The sequence below is a fragment of the Phaenicophaeus curvirostris genome, chromosome 1 (genome assembly GCF_032191515.1).
Source record: "Phaenicophaeus curvirostris isolate KB17595 chromosome 1, BPBGC_Pcur_1.0, whole genome shotgun sequence".
Lineage (NCBI taxonomy): Eukaryota > Metazoa > Chordata > Aves > Cuculiformes > Cuculidae > Phaenicophaeus > Phaenicophaeus curvirostris.
In genome coordinates this window covers 7,206,197-7,224,855 of record NC_091392.1, presented here as the reverse complement: position 1 = coordinate 7,224,855, position 18,659 = coordinate 7,206,197, and the positions used below count along the sequence as shown (strand labels likewise).

Below are 18,659 nucleotides of genomic sequence, written 5' to 3'. Positions count from 1 at the left end.
TTCACCAGTTTCATTGCCCTTCTCTAGACATATTCCAGCCCCTCAACGTCTTTCTTGTAGTGAGGGGCTCAAAACTGAATAAGGGATTCAAAGTGCAGCTTCACCAGTGCTGAGTGTAGGGGTGTGATCCCTTCCCTACTCCTCCTGGCCACATCATTTCCAACACAAGCCAGGACGCTGCTGGCCTTCCTGGTCACCTGGGAACATTGCTGGCTCACATTCAGCCAGTGTCAACCAACACCCCCAGGTCCCTTTCCACAAATGCTGCTGCAGAGGTATTGCTGCTCTTGCGATTAAAAACGTGCATGCCTTGTATGACTTGAGCCCAAGATCTTCAACCAGCACCATTAACAAAGTTTCAATATCTCACTATTTAGACATCATTCACAGATTCAGACACCACCATTCCTGTGAGTTTCTTTGCCATTCCCAGTCAAGACGCACAAGAGTAAAAATTAGTGGCTGCTAGGAACACTGTATGTGGTCATGGGAGGTCCTAATTATATTCTCTGCAATGCCCAGCAGACTGAAATTTTCTCCAGATGTATAAAAACGGGATTTGAAAGCCTCAAGGGCCTCAAGATTATTTCCCCCAAGCCCAGAAGGTTTCTATTAAAAATGTCACTACAAAAAAAAAAAAAAAAAAAAAACCAACAAAACCAAAAAGCCAAATCAGATTTATTCAAGATCAAAAACTCTTTGCACCGAGATGGCTGCATTTTTCAACTAAGAAATATATAAACCTTTTCTTTTTCTCCTGATAAATACCACATGAAAGATTACCCATTAAATTCTTCATATTTACAGAAATAACCGAGATTCATATTTGACTGCTTCACTCCCATCATCTCCCCACATAAGCCTCCATGGGAAAGCAGCCAAAAAACTCCACGTAGGCTCCTTGCAGGGCTGAGTCTCACTTAAAGCGCTAAGATACGGGAAACAGTTCAGTCTGTATAGCTCCCTGGATAACAAACTGAAATAAAACCAAGGGCTCTGTTCATCGTCCCCTGGTCATTGTCCAGGTTGTACCCCCTTCAAAAAAAACCCCATTTCCATATACTGGATGCGCTCAGTGTAAAGCATAGATTTAAAAAGAAATCTAAATAACTGGGACTCATAAAAAGGAAGCTGTAGAGAAATCTGCTTTTTCACAAAGCCCGCCCTAGGTTCCTGTTGGCGGTAAAGCACAAGCTCTGTCTCTTCTGCCCTCTCTGGGTCTGGGAGATCAAAATGTGTGTCTCTGCTTGGACACTGCAGAGCCTCATAAAGCGTTGTACTCCACGCATTTCGACGGGTCTGTTGGGAAGTGCTTCTGGCAAATGGTCATGAGTCTCTTCAGCCCCTAGGAGTTAGCAAAACAAGGACAATGCTGTAATAAAATTGCAGCTGTCAAACAAACTTCACAGTCTAAAGTATTTTTAAGCTTAACAAGAAGAACTCAAAACAAATGGCTGTTATGTTGGAGTTGAGTTTTTTTTATGCAGTTGTTTTTCCAGTTTTTGTGTTTTATGAACCTTTCTGTCTGCAACGTATGGAGTTATCTCCAGCATTAGAGGAGTCTGTGGCACAACTGAAGAGATTACAGGTTCAGTCCCTCCTGACAGATTCACGGTGAAGAATCACAGTGATGCTTTAATCCCTCTTCCCCACCAAGGGGGAAAACAATACCATCACAATAAAAGACATCTAAAAGAAACCTGAATATCAAAAGTAATTATGTAGAGCAAAAAGCAATTTCTGACACCCAAACAAGCTGCACAGCTATGAAAATAGTTAGTGTTTGATAGGAATGGTTGGACTCGATGATCCGGTGGGTCTCTTCCAACCTGGTTATTCTATGATTCTATGAAAAGAACCAAACAATGTTTCTGGAGGGGAGGTGTCAATTCCCCCATGGTGGGGCCGCACCTGTCCTACACAACTGAGGCAAACTCAACAAGTAAGCAAGAAGAAAGGCAGAATATTGACTTTTCTCTTCAGTTCTTTTAAGGCGTAGATTGCTAAAACCCAACATGACAGAAACTCAGTGATTATTTTCTTTAAAGTCACACAGAAAAGTCTAACAAAGAAGAAAGAAAATTGCCATGGTAGTAGCATAATTTAGCAGTGACCCTGTACTGCAATATGCCAGTCATGTCCCTGTCATTAGACACTCATCATGGAAGACGGATCCTTACTGAAGGGAAAAGCAATTCAAGAAGAGGATGCTTTGGCCTCTTCAATGTAGGCAAATCTGGAAAACACATCCTAGTACCACAATCTCCTTGTTTGGGCTGTTATGATCCCAGGTTCCTTGTAAATCACAAACACGTTAACTTCTTGGATAACATTTCATGCTCCAATTTGAATCAGACTAGCTAAACAACACCAGGTATTTAAAACCACCAAAGACAACACACTTTTAAAGCCAACTATGTCTTAGAGCTTCAGTAAGCAGAGCACTTCAGAAGCAAAGATAAGAAATTCACAGTGGAAAGATGAACACAAAGATGTCTTCGATCAACAGAAATACCCCAAAAGCAGAGAAAGGACATACAGGGGAATTCATACACATTGTCTTCCAAAGGATGTGTTAAGAGAGATCAAGCAACACTAAAGAGTTGCTGGAAGAGTGGCAAATGGACACACGATAGCCAATCATTCACCAAAGCTGGACAAGCAGTGTTATGGCTGTGCTGAGGTCCATACCAATCTTCCTTCAGAGTCCAAATCCCTTTTTTAACACAGACTAACAACATAATTTAGTTCAACGTCAGCTACATCATCCATTCAATACTACCAAGCAATCATTACACTAACTGGTGCCTGTCTTGAAGATACATAATCCACCTGCCAATTTTCACCTTACCAAAGAATTGGTCAAATTTCATTTGTTGGCTCTGTAAGTGCCTGGAAGCTCCCTCTGACTTCACAATGATATTTTCCAAGGTGATGATATTAAAAACTATATTGAAGAAAAACCAAAGGTTATACTTGTGGCCCCAAAACAAAGAGCCTCCAGAGAGAAAGAGAAGTCGCATTTTGCAGGCAATCTGCTTGCAAACATCCGTAAAACTTGAAAAGCAACAGTTCTGCTGCCACAGCAGGAAAACATTTACATAAACCTGCCCTGCCAGAAGTTCCAAGCTCTGTGATGTTGCTCTGAGTTAGGCCAGGAGGTCTTTATCTCAATGAAACTGCAACTGGCAAGAGGCAAATAGATTTAATAATCTATATAATCATATAGGATCACAATAGTTAAGACACAGAAATACCCACCAGAGACTGTTCCTAGCCCAGCACTGAAGAGCCTTCAGGTCCAGGATGAGCTACTTGTTAGACAGATGTTACACTTGACCCAAACTAAGGCAACTGTCCATTTCTAGGACCATTTTACCATAACACCTGTAGCTATGAAACTAATAATTCTCAAGGATCTCCTAACTTGAAAAGGAAATTTGTTGGATTTCCAAAGCTGTTGTTACCTGTATGTATTTCCTTTGAGTTTCGTCATTGAGAACATGGGCTACGTGCTTGGAGAAAATCTTTTCACGACCCGTTCGAGCATGGATTCCAACCATAGTGACACCAATAGGCCACGGGGCATTTCCAATAGCCATCTGAAGATAGGCATCATTTGCCTGAAGGAATACAGTACATATACACTTAGCAAAACAGAAAGGGTATCAGAACACAGAGCGTTTTTGCACTGCTAGATACCACACCACCATATATGACAGCCCCTCCCAATTAGGTTTCATTGTGGAACCCAAACCAATTTTACAATGCACCTTCCTAACAGAACTCATGTTTATGCTGAATTGAGGGAAGTAAGGACTATGGACTTCACCTACAGGGTGATGAAAGAAAGCACTGGATACAGCAGTCTAATACTGACCAAAACTAAAGTTTACCGGGACTGTTTTAAACTCTGCTTTCTTGAGTTTCCATAAGCTTTTCTGCTGTAATCACCTCTATAGCCCTTGCCATTTGGGTTGCAGACTGGACATGGGAGACTGGCTGGAAGTACAACCCACTGCAGGCCCACATCGTGTGTGGAGAACTGAGGTTACACGGAACACAGGAGCGCACTGCGATCTAACAGATCTCAGAGACAAAAATGAGCTTCCAACAAGGCTGAGACCCAGATATCCACAGAACTGAGTTAAGAACGGTGTAGTAGCAGCAGTAAATGAATCTGAAGTTTCCTGATCAAGATAGCAGACCCTGTTTCTTAATATAAAGGTGTAGCAGACAACAGTTGCAGGGAAGAACAAGGATAAAACTTGAAGGGAAAATTAACAGAAAGAAAGGGAGAAAGGAATAGAAGTACACAGCTTAAAAAAAACCCAAAAAACCCCAAAACATGACAGCTGAGAAGCAGGAAGTGAAGACAGACACACACATGCAGTTACAGAAACACAGCTTCAAGAAGGACTTGGAGCAGGACATTCCGTCACTGTTAGCAAGCAGCTACAAGACTCACTGTTAACAGAGTTCACTTATCTCCCATTTAAAGACTAAAGAATAAGAAGAAGCAACCATGACCTGTAAATGCTTTTATTCCCAACTGGCAATGAGAAAAATAAGAGATGAATAATGAATGAGGCAGGGACTGCAGACAGAGCCGAGAGTAAACCTGAAGAAGGGGCATGACTTACATGAGAGAGGACCTGAACAGTCTGAGTCAAATACCTATTTACTGTGTTAAACATGGGTTTATGATAAAACACGTGAGCACACTATTAAAGACCCTTCCAGGACTGTCACTACAGGCTTAATTAAAGTTGAGTGGACAACTTGCATTCTGGCATTCTCCTGCTGTCACATGTTGATTTCAAAATTTACATCTTTAGATCATTTCATCTAACAAAGCAGTCAGAATTTGTGGCTGACAGTATTCACTAGGCTGCACAACAAATAAGCTCAGAAGACAACAACAGGCAGAAAGTGACAAGTCTCATAAGAAGCAAAATGGAAAAGGGCACAAGTATCTTTAAAAGCACAAGGCTCGTTAGCCTAATTAAAGAACATCCCAATTCTTCCAAATGTGTTCTCAACTCCTCCAGAATCAGACAGTGAAGTTTACATAAAGTCAAGCACCCCCAGGAGAGAGGAGCACAGCTGATCAACCCACAAGATATCGCACATCCCTGAACATTCACTACTTTGTTTGAGAAGGCACTGGAAAGAGAATTTCAGCATAATGATGAAAACCAAAAGAAAAATAACATCCCAAAAGAAAAACCCACTATCATACAATCCACACTTGTAGTTCTACTGTCAAATGATTTAGATTAAACTTGCCTTAGGCCATCATGAAGTTTTTTCAAGAACAAAAGCAGGCTTGCTTGCTTACTTGACAAATTATCCAAAGTCCTCACAAGAATAGCAAGAAATACTAGAAATTCAAAGGCAAAACACAGCTCAATTTCCTCTGCATACATGAGCTGCTTAAGTAAATGCTCTCGGTATTTGAGTTCCACTTCTGAAGGCAGCTACAAACAAAACCTAACACTGCCTTTGATCTTGCGTGCCAAAGCACCTCTGCATCCTCCAGTACACAGACTTTGTCCAAAATACTTTTCTTTAACTTAACTCAACCTTACCAGGCCAGCTCATGTGAGCAGAGCCAAAGAAAGGGACATATCCAACAACTCAGTTCACCTCAATTACTTCCTAATTAATGAATCAACACCCTATTACTATTAATTCAATACCTTCATTTAACCTTACAACATCGGATTACCCACAGAGGATTCCTCTGTAACTTAATATAATCATCTCTGAGGAAAATTCTCTTTGTGTTTGCAAAGCTCTGCAGTTTCACCAACCTCAAAAGATCTCCTGACAGGCTGTGGATCAAACACTACATGGAGCCTAACCCTTTAATAGCCATTTTTCACCTTGTTCAAATATATGTTGTGTGTATTTCCAGCTATATATCTTCAAAATGCAAAAAATAACCAAAACCAAAAAAAAAGGGGAAATAATGAAGTAATAAATTCAATCTATTAGAACCAGACAGCCTGAACATGCTGGAAGAGTGCAAACAAACATACCTTCACATATTCCCTTTGCAACATGAATTTAATAATATCTGTTATTGATTCCTTGATGTCTGCAGGAAGTGTCTACAGGAGAAGAAGAAAGAAAAATACATTTTTACTTCAGAATAGCAGCCCAGGAAAATCATCCTACTCAGCATTTATACAAAGTTTGGCACCTACCCCAGCTTAAGGACTTGAACAAAAGAAAACATCATCTTTGTTTAGATGAAGGATCTGAAGCAACAGAGGTTAAGTGGTTATGCCTTGTAGCCCACGGCAAAGCGTAAAATATAATCTCAATTCTCTGTCATGTTTGCAACACAATGAACAGGTGATGCACAAAGCAACACCTTGAAAAGCAGCAGGTAGACAGAAAAACATATTGGTCCAAGATAAAAAGGTCGGAAATGAGATTCCTGGGCTCTAAATTGAGAAACTCTGACCAACTCGCTTATCCTCTTTTCTTCAGTGAAAACAACATCACCTTGGGAAAGGGCATCAACTACTAGGTACTTTGAAAGCCAATGTTAAAATAATTCTTACAGGATAGCAACATTTAAAAGCGATTTACCCGCTTCCGAAGCTTTCTGAAGAGTGGCCTCAGGTACGATTCTGTCTGCTTTTGAGTAGCACTGTTCAACTTGCCCTGCACTCCCCGTTTCACATAGTCTTCTCTGGCATTCAACTCCTTAGCCCAAACTCCAAGAAGAAACTATGAGAGGAACAAGCAAATTTATGTCACAGTGCCATCTAGTGAGAACCACAGCAAAACAGAGGGGAACAATGGTCTAGGCCATCAAGGCAAGATGAGTTTGTTTGAGAAATCTGAATTAAAAAGGCAAGAATGTCTTTCAGACAGACAGACAAGGAGGGATATGAACAACCCTCCTATCACGAAAACGTGTGGGCAAGGCAGGATCATGTATAAAAAGGCACGTCTAAGGAAATAACAGCACTAGGAGGAAGGAGAGGAGAGGTACATAAAAAGAGCAGAAATTGAAGTGGAATGCTGATGTTTCAGAGCAACTTTTGTGGAGGAGCCTAAGGACAAGTTAAGATAACAGTGAAAAAAGAACACAAAGGAAGGCAAGTATGTCAAACTCCATGGAAAAAAAAAAACTTTGAGCTCTTTTTGTCTGACTGCCCAGACAAATTATACTAAAAACCCAATGTATCTGATAAACAGAAGCTTTGATTCTTGCTGTGAATTCTAATCATCACAACAGTTACACAGTGACCAGAAGGCTCAAATGGGAGGCAACACAAGCTTCTTGCCAGGAAATAGTTTTCTACCATCCACCTGAACCTGTTTCCTCAGCAAAACCAGTGGACTTCCTTTCAATTTCTCTCAACTAACAGTACCAGGGGACATTCCATTTTAGCTTGCACTGTTCCTGCAGAAGGGAGGCAAGGACTCCTTGGAAGTTTTTAATGCCATCGCAATACACAGAAGCGAGTATATACGACTGCCTAAACTACCACGTGTAAATTAAAACCATATTTATTTTGTGTAAATTAAAACCATATTTATTTTGTCTGGAAAAGTAGGACCAGAGTTTGAAGAACACTGATCTCCCAACAGCTCTTTCCCAGATCTAACAGAAATCAGTATTGTGACCAACTAAAGCTGTGGAGTGCCAAGTATTTAAAAAATAAAACAAACCAAAACACATCTTAGCATAATGCGTGAGTTTTTCTCTCCAAGCAGAAGGGGCCAACTGCCCCTTCTATTCAGCAAATGCATTTGTGTGATAGCAGAACATTATGATACAGGCTACAGAACCATTACTCTACTAAACCAGAGTTTACCTTTAAGAACTTGGTTATGATGTCCATATCATAGTGATCATCACCCCGTCCTAATGACTCTCCCAAGGCCTAGAACAGGAGATAGAAGGCAATTATCTCCACATTGCGTAGAGGTTTGCTGCCACCATCACTGCAGCAGGACACGCACTGCAGCGCGAACCATAACAAACGCCACCAGAAACCAAAACACTCGCTATGAAATGAACTGAAACAACTATGTATGTTACTGGGATTCATTAATCTATTAAAAATATTTAAGTCAAAAAGCCAATATGATTACTTCCGAAAAGTCAATGCAACAGTAATTTTTCACGCATTAACTACTAAATTATTGGTATTGTTAGCAGCTTTCTGACAGCATTGTATTACAGGGGACTGCGGGTGTACTGCATTTTTGAGATCCCCAAAATCACCACTTAACCTAATTATTTTGTTAAGTGAATTAATTCAATTCTCTGACATACTGGGGCTTTTTACCATTTCATTTAATTGTAACTGTGAAATTTAGGGAACAAATCTAAAAAAAGAAACCCCACCAAAAATCCCCAGTAATACACTCCAATACTCCAGCTTCCTGCCACAGCCTTGAAACTGTTAACACTAACAGCATTTTAAGAAACATTTTCCAGTAGGTAGAGTTGGATTTCAGTATTTTGTGTCAATACTTAAGGGGGGCTTATAAGAAAGATGGGGAAAAACCTTAGCAGGGCCTGTAGCAATAGGATAGGGTAACGGTTTTAAACTAAAAGAGAAGTTTAGACTAAATATTAGAAAGAAATTTTTTCACTGAGGGTGATGAAGTACAAGAACAGGTTGCCCTACTCAAGGTGGTGGATGCCCCATCCCTGGAAACATTCAAGGTCAGGTTGGATGGGGCTCTGAGCAACCTGATTAAGCTGAAGATGTCCCTACTCACTGCAGGGGGGTTGGACTGGATGGCCTTCATGATCCTTTCCAACCCAAACCATTCTGATTATATGATTTAGAATTTATTTCCATTAACTTCACATTTCCAAAGCCTTTTATTTTAAAAATCTCTTATTAGACTGGGAACAAAATTCAGTGAAAGCTTTTACACTGAAGGGAATGCAGTTAGAGCAGCTGAAAATTAAGAACTGCAGTGTTTGCGAAATTGTTCTAGAAAGATTACTTCCATGGCTCAAACCAAGCTCACCCCGCTACTCCAAAAAGGGGCTATTTTGAGAACTTACAGATCAATAAATTCAGGCCCTTCACAACTGGTACCCATTCTGGTACTACAAACATTTTATATCAGAACCCCGGTACTCTGAAGAAAAAGCTAAAGACTATCTCCTAACAATAACATATTAATTTAAGCTTTCAGTTATAGATCAACTTATTTCTTGAACGCACTTTTGAAAGGAAGGTAGAGAGAATAACTTCTGCGAAGCATTACAAGGATTAAAAGTCTTCAGCTCAAGTTAACGTGCTTTGCAAAACATCAGCCTGAACTACCAGGGGGTGAACGCATTTCATAGCACTCATTCTCTGTGCACTTACACAAATACCACTGCATTCTTTCAGAACATCACAGTCCTTTACACTGAAGTTTCTGGGACGCTTTGCCTCTGCACTTCCTACATTTCCTGTGATCTACCCATTACATACCTCTAGTTCTTCAATGGTAGTATTCTCCTCATGGACTTTCAAGTCATTCTGTGAGTCATCGTCTCCTGCTTCTTGGCCACCTACAATTTCATTCAGATACTGCTGGTCAATCTTATCCAAAGCAGCCTTCAGGTCATTCCTTAAGCCCTAAAATAAAGATAAGAAATGACTAATTTACAAAAAAAACCTCAAGTAAATAAAAGCAGTTCAGTTCTGTCACTGTGAGCATCCAACTTCTGTTTAAGAAAAGCCATGTTCTGTAAAAACACATACAAGGATTTATCGTTGTTGAGTGAATTCAAAGAACAGTTTCTGGATTGCTTTGGCATTTAATAAAAAGCAGATGGGTGCATGAACTTCTGCAGTCTTCATGCCTATGAAAACAACTTTTTACCAAATTTTCACCAGAAAAGCATGGAGGACTAAATCATCTTTTGGAGTTTCGCCAAGCAATCCACTGCGCCACCCCAGACAAACAGAAAATAGATCATGATCATCCATCAGCTCTACAAGCTTTCATACATCTGCCCTAAAAATAACTGTAAATAAGTAAGTAACACTCTTGAGTACTATCACATAAAACATTTATGTAGTTTCCCTTTATTACTAATGATTTCAACACAGCACAATATTTTATATAGATTCAGTGTTTAAAATCCTCTACTCTAGAATAGGTGATTAAAATAAAAAGTTCAAATGAGCTTGAAATCTCATATATATATATATATGAAGTCTCATAAATATATATATATTTCTATTTAAAAGCAGCTCTATATATATATATATATATAAAGAGCTGCTTTTAAATAGAAATCTACTTTGTCACAGTTAGAACTTGCATTCTTAAGACATAAAATATAAAACTCCATAAAAGAGCATGACATTTCTTACCCTAAGATAAATTCAGCCACTCCACTGGGAATTGATATGCGCAGTTATTTCCCCTCTTCCATCATCATACTTGACTGTCTAGAGCACTTCTATTAATCATTTAATGGTCTAAAAATGTCTGAACCACAAACTGGTAACAGTTATTATCTACATTTTAAGCAACACATAGCAACAGAGTAACTGAAACAACCCAACACAATCCTATCTATGAGCTCACTACCTCCTAATATTCCTACTCCTGTCGCCAACGTCACTGGAGGAGAAGCTTTCATTAGCAGAATTTATTTTCTTTTAATAGTTTAGATCAGTTTGTCTTTTGTAAAGACACTTGAACAGGAAAAGGCTCTCCTTTTCAAGGCAGCCCAGGCAAAGATGTTTCAAACAATTCGATTTGCCACACTTAGGGAATAAAATCCCAATCATCACTCTTGTAGCTGGGTTGCAAATTTAGTTAAAAGCGAATGCAAAACAAGCCTCAGTTGCATCTCTCCATTTAACCAATCAATTCTTAAGACAAAAGGAATAAATCTGTTAACTATGATGAACCTTTCACTCTTTTTTTGACTCAACGGCTGCTTTAAAGGGAAGTGGGGAAAAATGAAGTTTCCCCAACAAGCTCTGGAATCAAGGGATTCGAAAAAACATTTAGATACCAGAAAGACTGGATGCAGACCTCTTTCTTACTTGTACCTTCTCAGAAATGCATATAATCACAAACACAGGCTAGTTTTAACAGTAAATGACTGTCTTCTCTGCTGGTTAGAACGCAGGTAACAGCACAGGCTGGGGCATCACTGCCACCTAGAGGCCCATTTTCAACTGAAGAGAGCCTAGTCTAACATAAGGAATTGTAATTGTGCACAAAACTATAACATCTAACATACTTTCTCAGGCAGTAAATGAGACAGAGCAGATGTTTCTCTCTGCTCTCTACCCCTGCCTCCTGAAAATGAACATTTACTGGAACTGATTTTCTGTATCTTTTATAGGGTTCCTCATTGGTTATCCCTCTACAAATTAGTAACTAATAGGTAGCCAGTCTTACCTTGTTCACTTCAGGTGCAAGAATTTCTATCTTCCTCAGACGCTGAAAGGCATCATAATCAGTTTCTCCAAACAGCCTGATGGGTTCACCTCTCTCTCTTAACCTCCTGATAACCTGAAAAGAATCAAAGCATTCCCTTACGCAAACTCATAAAGGAAGCAGAGGCATTTATTTGCTTTGCTTAGAATAACAAGCTGAGCTGGACTGGAGAGGAAATGTGGCAGTATTTTAAGCAGCAGAAAAACATTCCAGACACTTTACAATCTAAATATAAAATTCCCACGGCTTTTCAGCAAAAGGTTATTCCAAATATTGCCAATCTAAATTTTGCATAAAACTCCAAGCTCCTTGCAATAGCGTAACATCTTCCTGCCACGACTTGTTTAAACAAATGCACAAAAATCATCCCTCTGGCAAAGCATAAAAACCATTTTCAAAAACACAAAGGAACTTGACGATAATCTCGCTAACCTACTTATCCAGGGCAATAAAAAAAAATACACCCTAACTGGGTTGCAGATTGTCCCAGCACACTGCAAGGCTGATATATTGAAAACCCTCATCCTTAAGCATTTAGTAAATATTAAATCCCACAATCTAGTATGATAGTTACTTTAAATATAACAGAGGGCTAACATCCTCCCTCAGCTAATTTGCAAAGTCACAGGCAGAGCCAAAAATTGAACTTTATTCTCCCGACTCCCTATGTCATGCACTGCTTCTAAATTTCCTAATATAGTCACCATTATTCATTTAGCATATCAAGCAATAGGGTTATTGATATACAAATCCCACATGATTCTTTGCTGATCAAGAAAAGGGCTCACACTTCATTTCATGTCACTTTATTATACCAACAGACTGGTGGGACAACAAGAAAATAAACAGAGACATTAATTAATTTATTCAGTTCAAGCGTTGTGCTATCATGCTGGCAAGCATTTGACTTGCAAACCTATCACAAAACCGGGGCAGACAGAGTGCTGGCACAGCAACACCCAAACCTTGAACAACACGTGCACCTAAGCAGATGACCAGCAGTGAGACAGTTCACATTACACAGGACGTACAGACCAAACCGCAAACCATGAAACCAGGAGCCAACACTACAAATCCTGTGACATACTCCTCTAAAAATGAGTAAGAATCTTGCAGAATTAAGAGGATATGATATCCTTGGATGGTCTCAGTTGTGAAGTTCAGTATTTCCAATAACAAAATTTATTCTGTACTTCAGAACCTCCCCCTTCTATCCTGCTTTGGAGTACACATCTGTTTACCAACACACATTCACAGAGGTATTGTTATCCTTAGAAAGGACAAAGAACACATCAGCTCTTCTGGCTTGAGTACTTTTTCTTCTAGAAATCAAAGTGAACTTCCAAAACTTAGTTTCTAAATTTGGGTCCAGACCAATGAGCTATGAAGAAACGCAGCTGGGAAAGGAAATCTAGGAAAAAGTCAGCATGCAATTTTCAGCACTAATCAGGGATAACGCTGATATCCAGGGCACTATTCTACAAGTCAACTGAAAGAGCCGTAAAATATTATAGCGCATCTGTGCAAATCCATATGACAAAAGAGGCTCTATCCATCTGTACCTCTCTATGCATTCAACTGAACAGCAGATCCTTGAAGTGAAGATGATCATTAATTGTTGGTTGTAAAAACGAAGGCTTATTATTTACTATAAACTGCCTTAAAAAAAACACAGTTCAACAGGAAAAAAACACCCTAACAAGAAATTTCAGATGTATTTGCTGTAAACTCAAGCAGTCTCTTTATGATGATTGATTTTACCTCCTGTCTGGAAAGGGTCATTGGTAGCTTTTCTTCTGCCAGCTCGAGTTCCAGCACTGGATTTGATGAAGTCAGCGGTTTCTCCTCCTCTTCCTCCTCCTGTACCTACATTCAACAGACATAGTTACTAATCTGTTGATGGAAATAAACCCATATATTGAGCACAATGTAAAGACAGAGAACCCTAGAATGCAGATTTTAATATGACAACATAAATCTTTAGTTTCATAGTTTTTTGCTCTATAATTGAATTTCACAGAACAATAAAAGCTATTAAAAGACTCGGTATTTAACTAACACTTCTGCAAGTTGCAGGAACCAGTCTCTACAGCAAATGGAAAGGGGAATTGCTACAGTTTGGCAATCACTTCAGCAGGCAGATGTCAGCACTGGTGCCAAAAATAGCAAATCCACCCTCTGCCTGTTGATTCCTGCCCCCGCTGTATCCACCTTACCCATGCAAAAGCATTTGCACCACTATGTGATGAACCAGATAGGGGGAAATGATTCAAACAGAAAATAATCTGGCAAACAAAAAGAAAGGCACTTCCAAGGCTTCCCAACTCACTTAACCTCCTCATCCAGGTCATCAGGCAGTGGCACATGCATAGACTCAAAGGAAGAAACAAAAACCCAAGGGCAAGAAGACAGTAGGGTTGCTTCTTTCAGTGGCAGCGTTGGCTCAAAATGTTTATTACCTACAGTTTCAGCGCATTGAGGGCAATTAGCAGTGATCCGTGGTTTCTACTAGGCTTTGAGAGATGCTTGTTTAAGGTAAAATCTTTCTAACAAGATTGCCGTAGTTCCTTGTGGGTTAGAAAAAAAAGAAAGATACCTATAACTCCTCATAGGGATACAATCTCATTAACGACTCCTCTTAATCTAGAAGAAGATGCCTGAATCAAACAGAGCTTTCCTTCTTCATTACTCAATATTTTAATAATGCAAAACAACTCTTTGATCAAAGTGACTTTGAGACAGCAGTCGTGTAACTACAGTTCCCTTTATAAGCTCATATTTGACACTTCCGACAGCACAAGCAGATTGCTGTTGGTAATATTCCTATAAAAAGGAAATATTTCCAGTACGTGCTCACATCTTGGTTTTCCCTAGATCTGTTATTACAATTTTTCCTTTCCATTCTTGCCTTCTCTGTGCATATGCAGTATGGTGTCACTCCTGACCCATATTCGATCTGACCAGTTTAATGAATGTACCAGGCAGGTATTTTAAAGAAGAGTTACTATTCTTTCAGGCCAACGTGCCAGACCTGAGCTCAGGTGTCAGTACAACTCCTGCGGATCACTCAGAACTATATGAGCAAACACAGAAATCATTCTTACAACCACAGGTGTTTGGAACAAGCAAGGGAAGGACAATCAAATCAATGTTTAACACACAAAGCACGCAGTAAAACAAAGCTTCTGCCGATGCAGGAAGGAGGGAATTGATGGGACAAAACATGGAAAAGTGTAAATATTTATGTAAAAAATACAGTCTCACGGCAAAAGGATACATACAAATTTTAACTTACAAACATTCTTGAAATCATAAAGAGACAGCAGCATTGGGGGAAAAGATTTGATCCATTCTGTCAGCTGGACTCCAAGTTACAAACAGGATCTTTACCACAGTTATTTCATTTTCAGTGCTTTCTTTTTCAAGCAAGTCAAATTATTACAACTTACTAAATCTAAGCAAAGCAAAAAGGCACCTGAATTTAGAATCATTAAAGTTGGAAAAGACCCTTAAAATCATCCAAGTCCAACCACCAGAAAATTTAAAATCTAAAAGTAATTTTGAAAGAAACCAGTCTATATTCTACGTCTTATTCACACAGAAAAGATCAAATGCAGAAATCTGGGAGGCTCTAAAAAAAGGCACGAAATTTAAAGCAGCAACTTATTTTAAAACCATTTTCTGGTTTACATTTCAAACCAAAACCAGGAACTGCAGCAACACAGACAATTCCATTTTAACCACCATATAAGGTTCTGAAGAATTCAAGCTAATGCTCGAAGGGCATTATGTAGTCATTTCCACTTGGAAGAGCGACTGGATTCACAAAACACGCTCTCATGAACATGTGCTGCACATCCCAAGAATCATTTTGACACTGACATTCAAACGTTCTACAAACAGATCAAGGTTTCAGAATAAGTCACTAACTGGGTAAAGTTCGATTGAAAACAAAGCTCCTGTTTGTGCCCAGTTACAGCAAACAAGATTATGAATCAGCCTCAGTCTTCCACACGTGAATGCACGCCCCTCACATACACATACAATCAGGCAGGCAGGCACACACACTTGTAAAAAAAAAAAAAACCCAACATTCCTTCCATTTCATAAACTAGTGCTCAGACACCATTTCATGGCAGAAAAAGCCTTCCAGATAACTCATTTGTTTCAAAATGCACCCTAGGTTATCAATTGCATTCTAAGATCTTGCCAGCAAGAACACAAATGGTGTTGCCACATTCTTCCAACGCTGAACGGCTGATGGCCAAAACCCAAATACAACTTGATATAGTATGAAAGTTGGCAGATCTTTATAACATGTGCCCATGCTATACTGATTTCTTTTGGACATTTTGACAAGACCCTGGAAGTCATCTGAATGGATAAAATTATCCAAATGTATCCAATTTTTTTTCAACAAGGTGGGGAAGGGGGAAGGGTGTCTAGATCAGATCCAGTGTTCATGCTTAACACCACAATTTAAAAAGAAAGGAAGACAAGCTTTGATCCCAAGCCACTTCATGCTTTCCACAAAAAAAATAAATAAAATAAAAGCCAAACCATAACACACACTTAAGTAGCTGTACATCATGCATATCTTTTCCTGCATTGAAAATGGTTTTGGAAACTCATACCTCTCCAGGTGGCTTCTCATTTACAGGCTAATGTATAACATTAACAGATTGAACAAAGAACAACAATTACCATTAACAATTTGTAATGTTGATAATAAAATGCAGACTTCAAAGTAAACATATAAGTTCCTAGGAACAATTACTGTACCTTGTAGCCACATCTCTGATAGTAGGCCTCCTCCTCTTTTTTAGCTAACTCACTGCGTTTGAAATATTTCTTATTTCCCTGAAAGAGAGGAAAACTGTTAACAGTTTACAGCTTTGCATACCTGGGCAAAAATGGCTCAAACTTTCTTACTTGATTTGGTAAATTCAGCTACGTCTTTTCACAGAGATGGCTATACGGTCATACAAAGGGAACTAGTTGGAAATACCTCTTAAAAATCAACAATACAGAGTAACTCGGCAGCACATTTGTATAAGCAGGTTTGAAAGTACAAGGTGTTCACCAGTGTTTTAAAAAACACAAGTTTTTTTGTCACGCAAGGCCATGGTATTCGCTAAAGCAAAGCTTCACTTCAGACATGCACGAGGCCCAAGACGGAGTACGGGGAAGTTGTTTAAATAAACCACACAAAACACAGTATTTTACACCAAATCAAGGAGATGGGAGAAATCCTCTTTGAGCAGAGTTTTTGCAAGTTTGTCCAGCACACCTATGTAGAAATGCATTTCATAAGACTTTCCAGACATACAACAGCTGGCAACTGTGGCCACGCTGAAGTGCTTCCCTTGATTAACATGAACTACTCATTTCTCCACACTTTGCCTGCCCGACCTCCAAAAGCCTCCTATCACAGCTCCCTACTTCAACCACTAGCACCAAAACCAAACCCCAGACATCCGTGAAAGCACTCATGAGTGTTCTTAAGCTAACACACTCAGCACATGCACATGCCTCTGCAACCCTGCTACTGCTGTGAACAGAACACAGCAGTACCGAGGAAAGGTATTCACACATCATTCACCAAAAAGGGCACAGGTTTTTCTCATCTTTCAGTGCCTGAAATAATAACTAAACCAGCTTCAAAAGGCAAAGGCATACAGTGAGACCCCGAGGCCAGGCTGTTCCTACACCCACAATTCTCTGGTGTCCCTAACCCCAAACTCCTCATGACTCTTTTCCTGATCCCATCACAGGCCAAGCCTGCATCTCTTCCTCAAACCTCTCCCAGGCCACTCCTGTCCCCCACAGACCCCATCCCGGGCTGCTTCTAAACACAAGACTTTACTCTGAGCGGCTCAATCCCCCAAACCCCACCCTAGGCAAGCCCTGACCCTCTCAAACCCTGCCGTGGGCCACTCTCGACCCTCCCCAAACCTCACCCTGGGCCGCTCCCGACAACCCCCCAAATCCCACCCTGGGCAGCTCCTCACCTCCAAACCCCGCCATGAGCCACGCCTGACTCCCATATCTCACCCTAAATCCCTCCTGACCCCGAAACCCCGCCCTGAGTCGCTCCCATCTATCCAAACCTCGCCCGAGGTCTTTCCTGACCCTCCCAAAGCCCCACCTTGAGCCTCTCCTGAACCTCAAACGTCACCCTAGGCAGCTCTTAACCCCTGAGTCCCCCTCAAACCTCGCCCTGGGCCGCTTCAGTCCCGCCTTGCCCTGGGCCGCTTCAGTCCCGCCTTACCCTGAACCCTTGTCCCGCCTCCCCCTGAGGCCGCTCCCGCCACCCTTTCCCCGTTCCCGCCCCCGCGCGGCTCGCGGGCCTCATCCCGGCCACCCTTACCCCCTGTAGGCCGCCCTTACCCCCACCAGCTCCTTCTCCTCCAGCTGCTGCCGCTTCCGACTGATCTCCCGCTTCAGGATATCCATGGCCGCCCCGACAGCCCCCGCCGCCGGAAGTGGAGGAGAAAAACAAGATGGCGTCACTTCCGGGCGGCGGACCGGGGGCGCGCGCACAGCGCCCCCTGATGGATGGGAGGAGCGGGCGGGGGACACTGTGGAAGCGAGAAGCAGCCGCTAGTAGCGCTTTCTAAAGCTCCAAAACGAGTTTTAGAGAGTTTATTTGCTGGTGTTTTCGGTATCGGCGATACAAGAAGTAGTTACTCGTACAAAAAGTCGAATATTTTTGATTAAAGCTAAAGCAGAGTTAAGTTTCATCTGAGTAACTGCGTTTCTTGGAAGTTAGAATGTCCCTCTGACGGCGTGTTTTCTTTCAAACAGCGTTTTTCCAGACCCTGTTCACTCTTTGGCGATGATAGCGTCTTGTTATCAATATAATCTGTGCTGAGCAGATGTGTCTTCTTCAATCACCTCTGTTTGAGGTCTTTCCCCATCTCCAGTACAAGGTCAGGCAGATCTGCCTCCAAAGCTCCAAATTAGCAAGAGATTTGACTGCTGTGAAATTCATAATAACATTAAACTTAGTCCTTGGAAAGTAATAGAATACACATAACTAGGAAAATTTATACACATGCATGTGACTGGGAAATACATTCTGTAACTGGTTCATGTCTCACTGCACACAATTGATGGAGATCACTGCCTCGTGTGGCCGAGGCCTGATGACGGGTGCTTGCTTCCCAAAACTCCGAACTGTGTCTTAGAGAGTTTATTTGCTGGCATTTTCA

General features: G+C 40.7%; 1 protein-coding gene across 2 annotated transcripts; it reads right to left on the bottom strand.

Moving 5' to 3' along the window:
• Positions 1 to 661: 661 nt before the first annotated feature.
• Positions 662 to 17,920, bottom strand: PRPF18 (pre-mRNA processing factor 18). Of its 2 annotated transcripts, XM_069872400.1 has the most exons (11): positions 17,836 to 17,920; positions 16,228 to 16,305; positions 16,080 to 16,106; positions 13,207 to 13,311; positions 11,407 to 11,520; positions 9,471 to 9,617; positions 7,842 to 7,910; positions 6,604 to 6,744; positions 6,045 to 6,116; positions 3,468 to 3,623; positions 662 to 1,345 (listed from the first exon to the last, which is right to left on the bottom strand). In XM_069872400.1, exons 1-11 carry the CDS (start codon positions 17,899 to 17,901, stop codon positions 1,265 to 1,267), a joined length of 1,056 nt encoding a protein of 351 aa, XP_069728501.1. In that variant the 5' UTR covers positions 17,902 to 17,920; the 3' UTR covers positions 662 to 1,264. The 2 variants fall into 2 exon arrangements, with proteins under 2 accessions (XP_069728501.1, XP_069728582.1); XM_069872481.1 differs by lacking the exon at positions 16,080 to 16,106.
• Positions 17,921 to 18,659: the final 739 nt, after the last annotated feature.

Bases quoted from the DNA above. Each gene is read 5' to 3' on its own strand.
- PRPF18 (XM_069872400.1), bottom strand. From the start codon at position 17,901: ATGGATATCCTGAAGCGGGAGATCAGTCGGAAGCGGCAGCAGCTGGAG. The intron at 9,618-11,406 runs GTAAGACTGGCT...TCTTTATTTTAG, and splicing joins TTGCACCTGAAGTGAACAAG to GGCTTAAGGAATGACCTGAA. The intron at 7,911-9,470 runs GTATGTAATGGG...CTCCTGTTCTAG, and splicing joins CTACCATTGAAGAACTAGAG to GCCTTGGGAGAGTCATTAGG.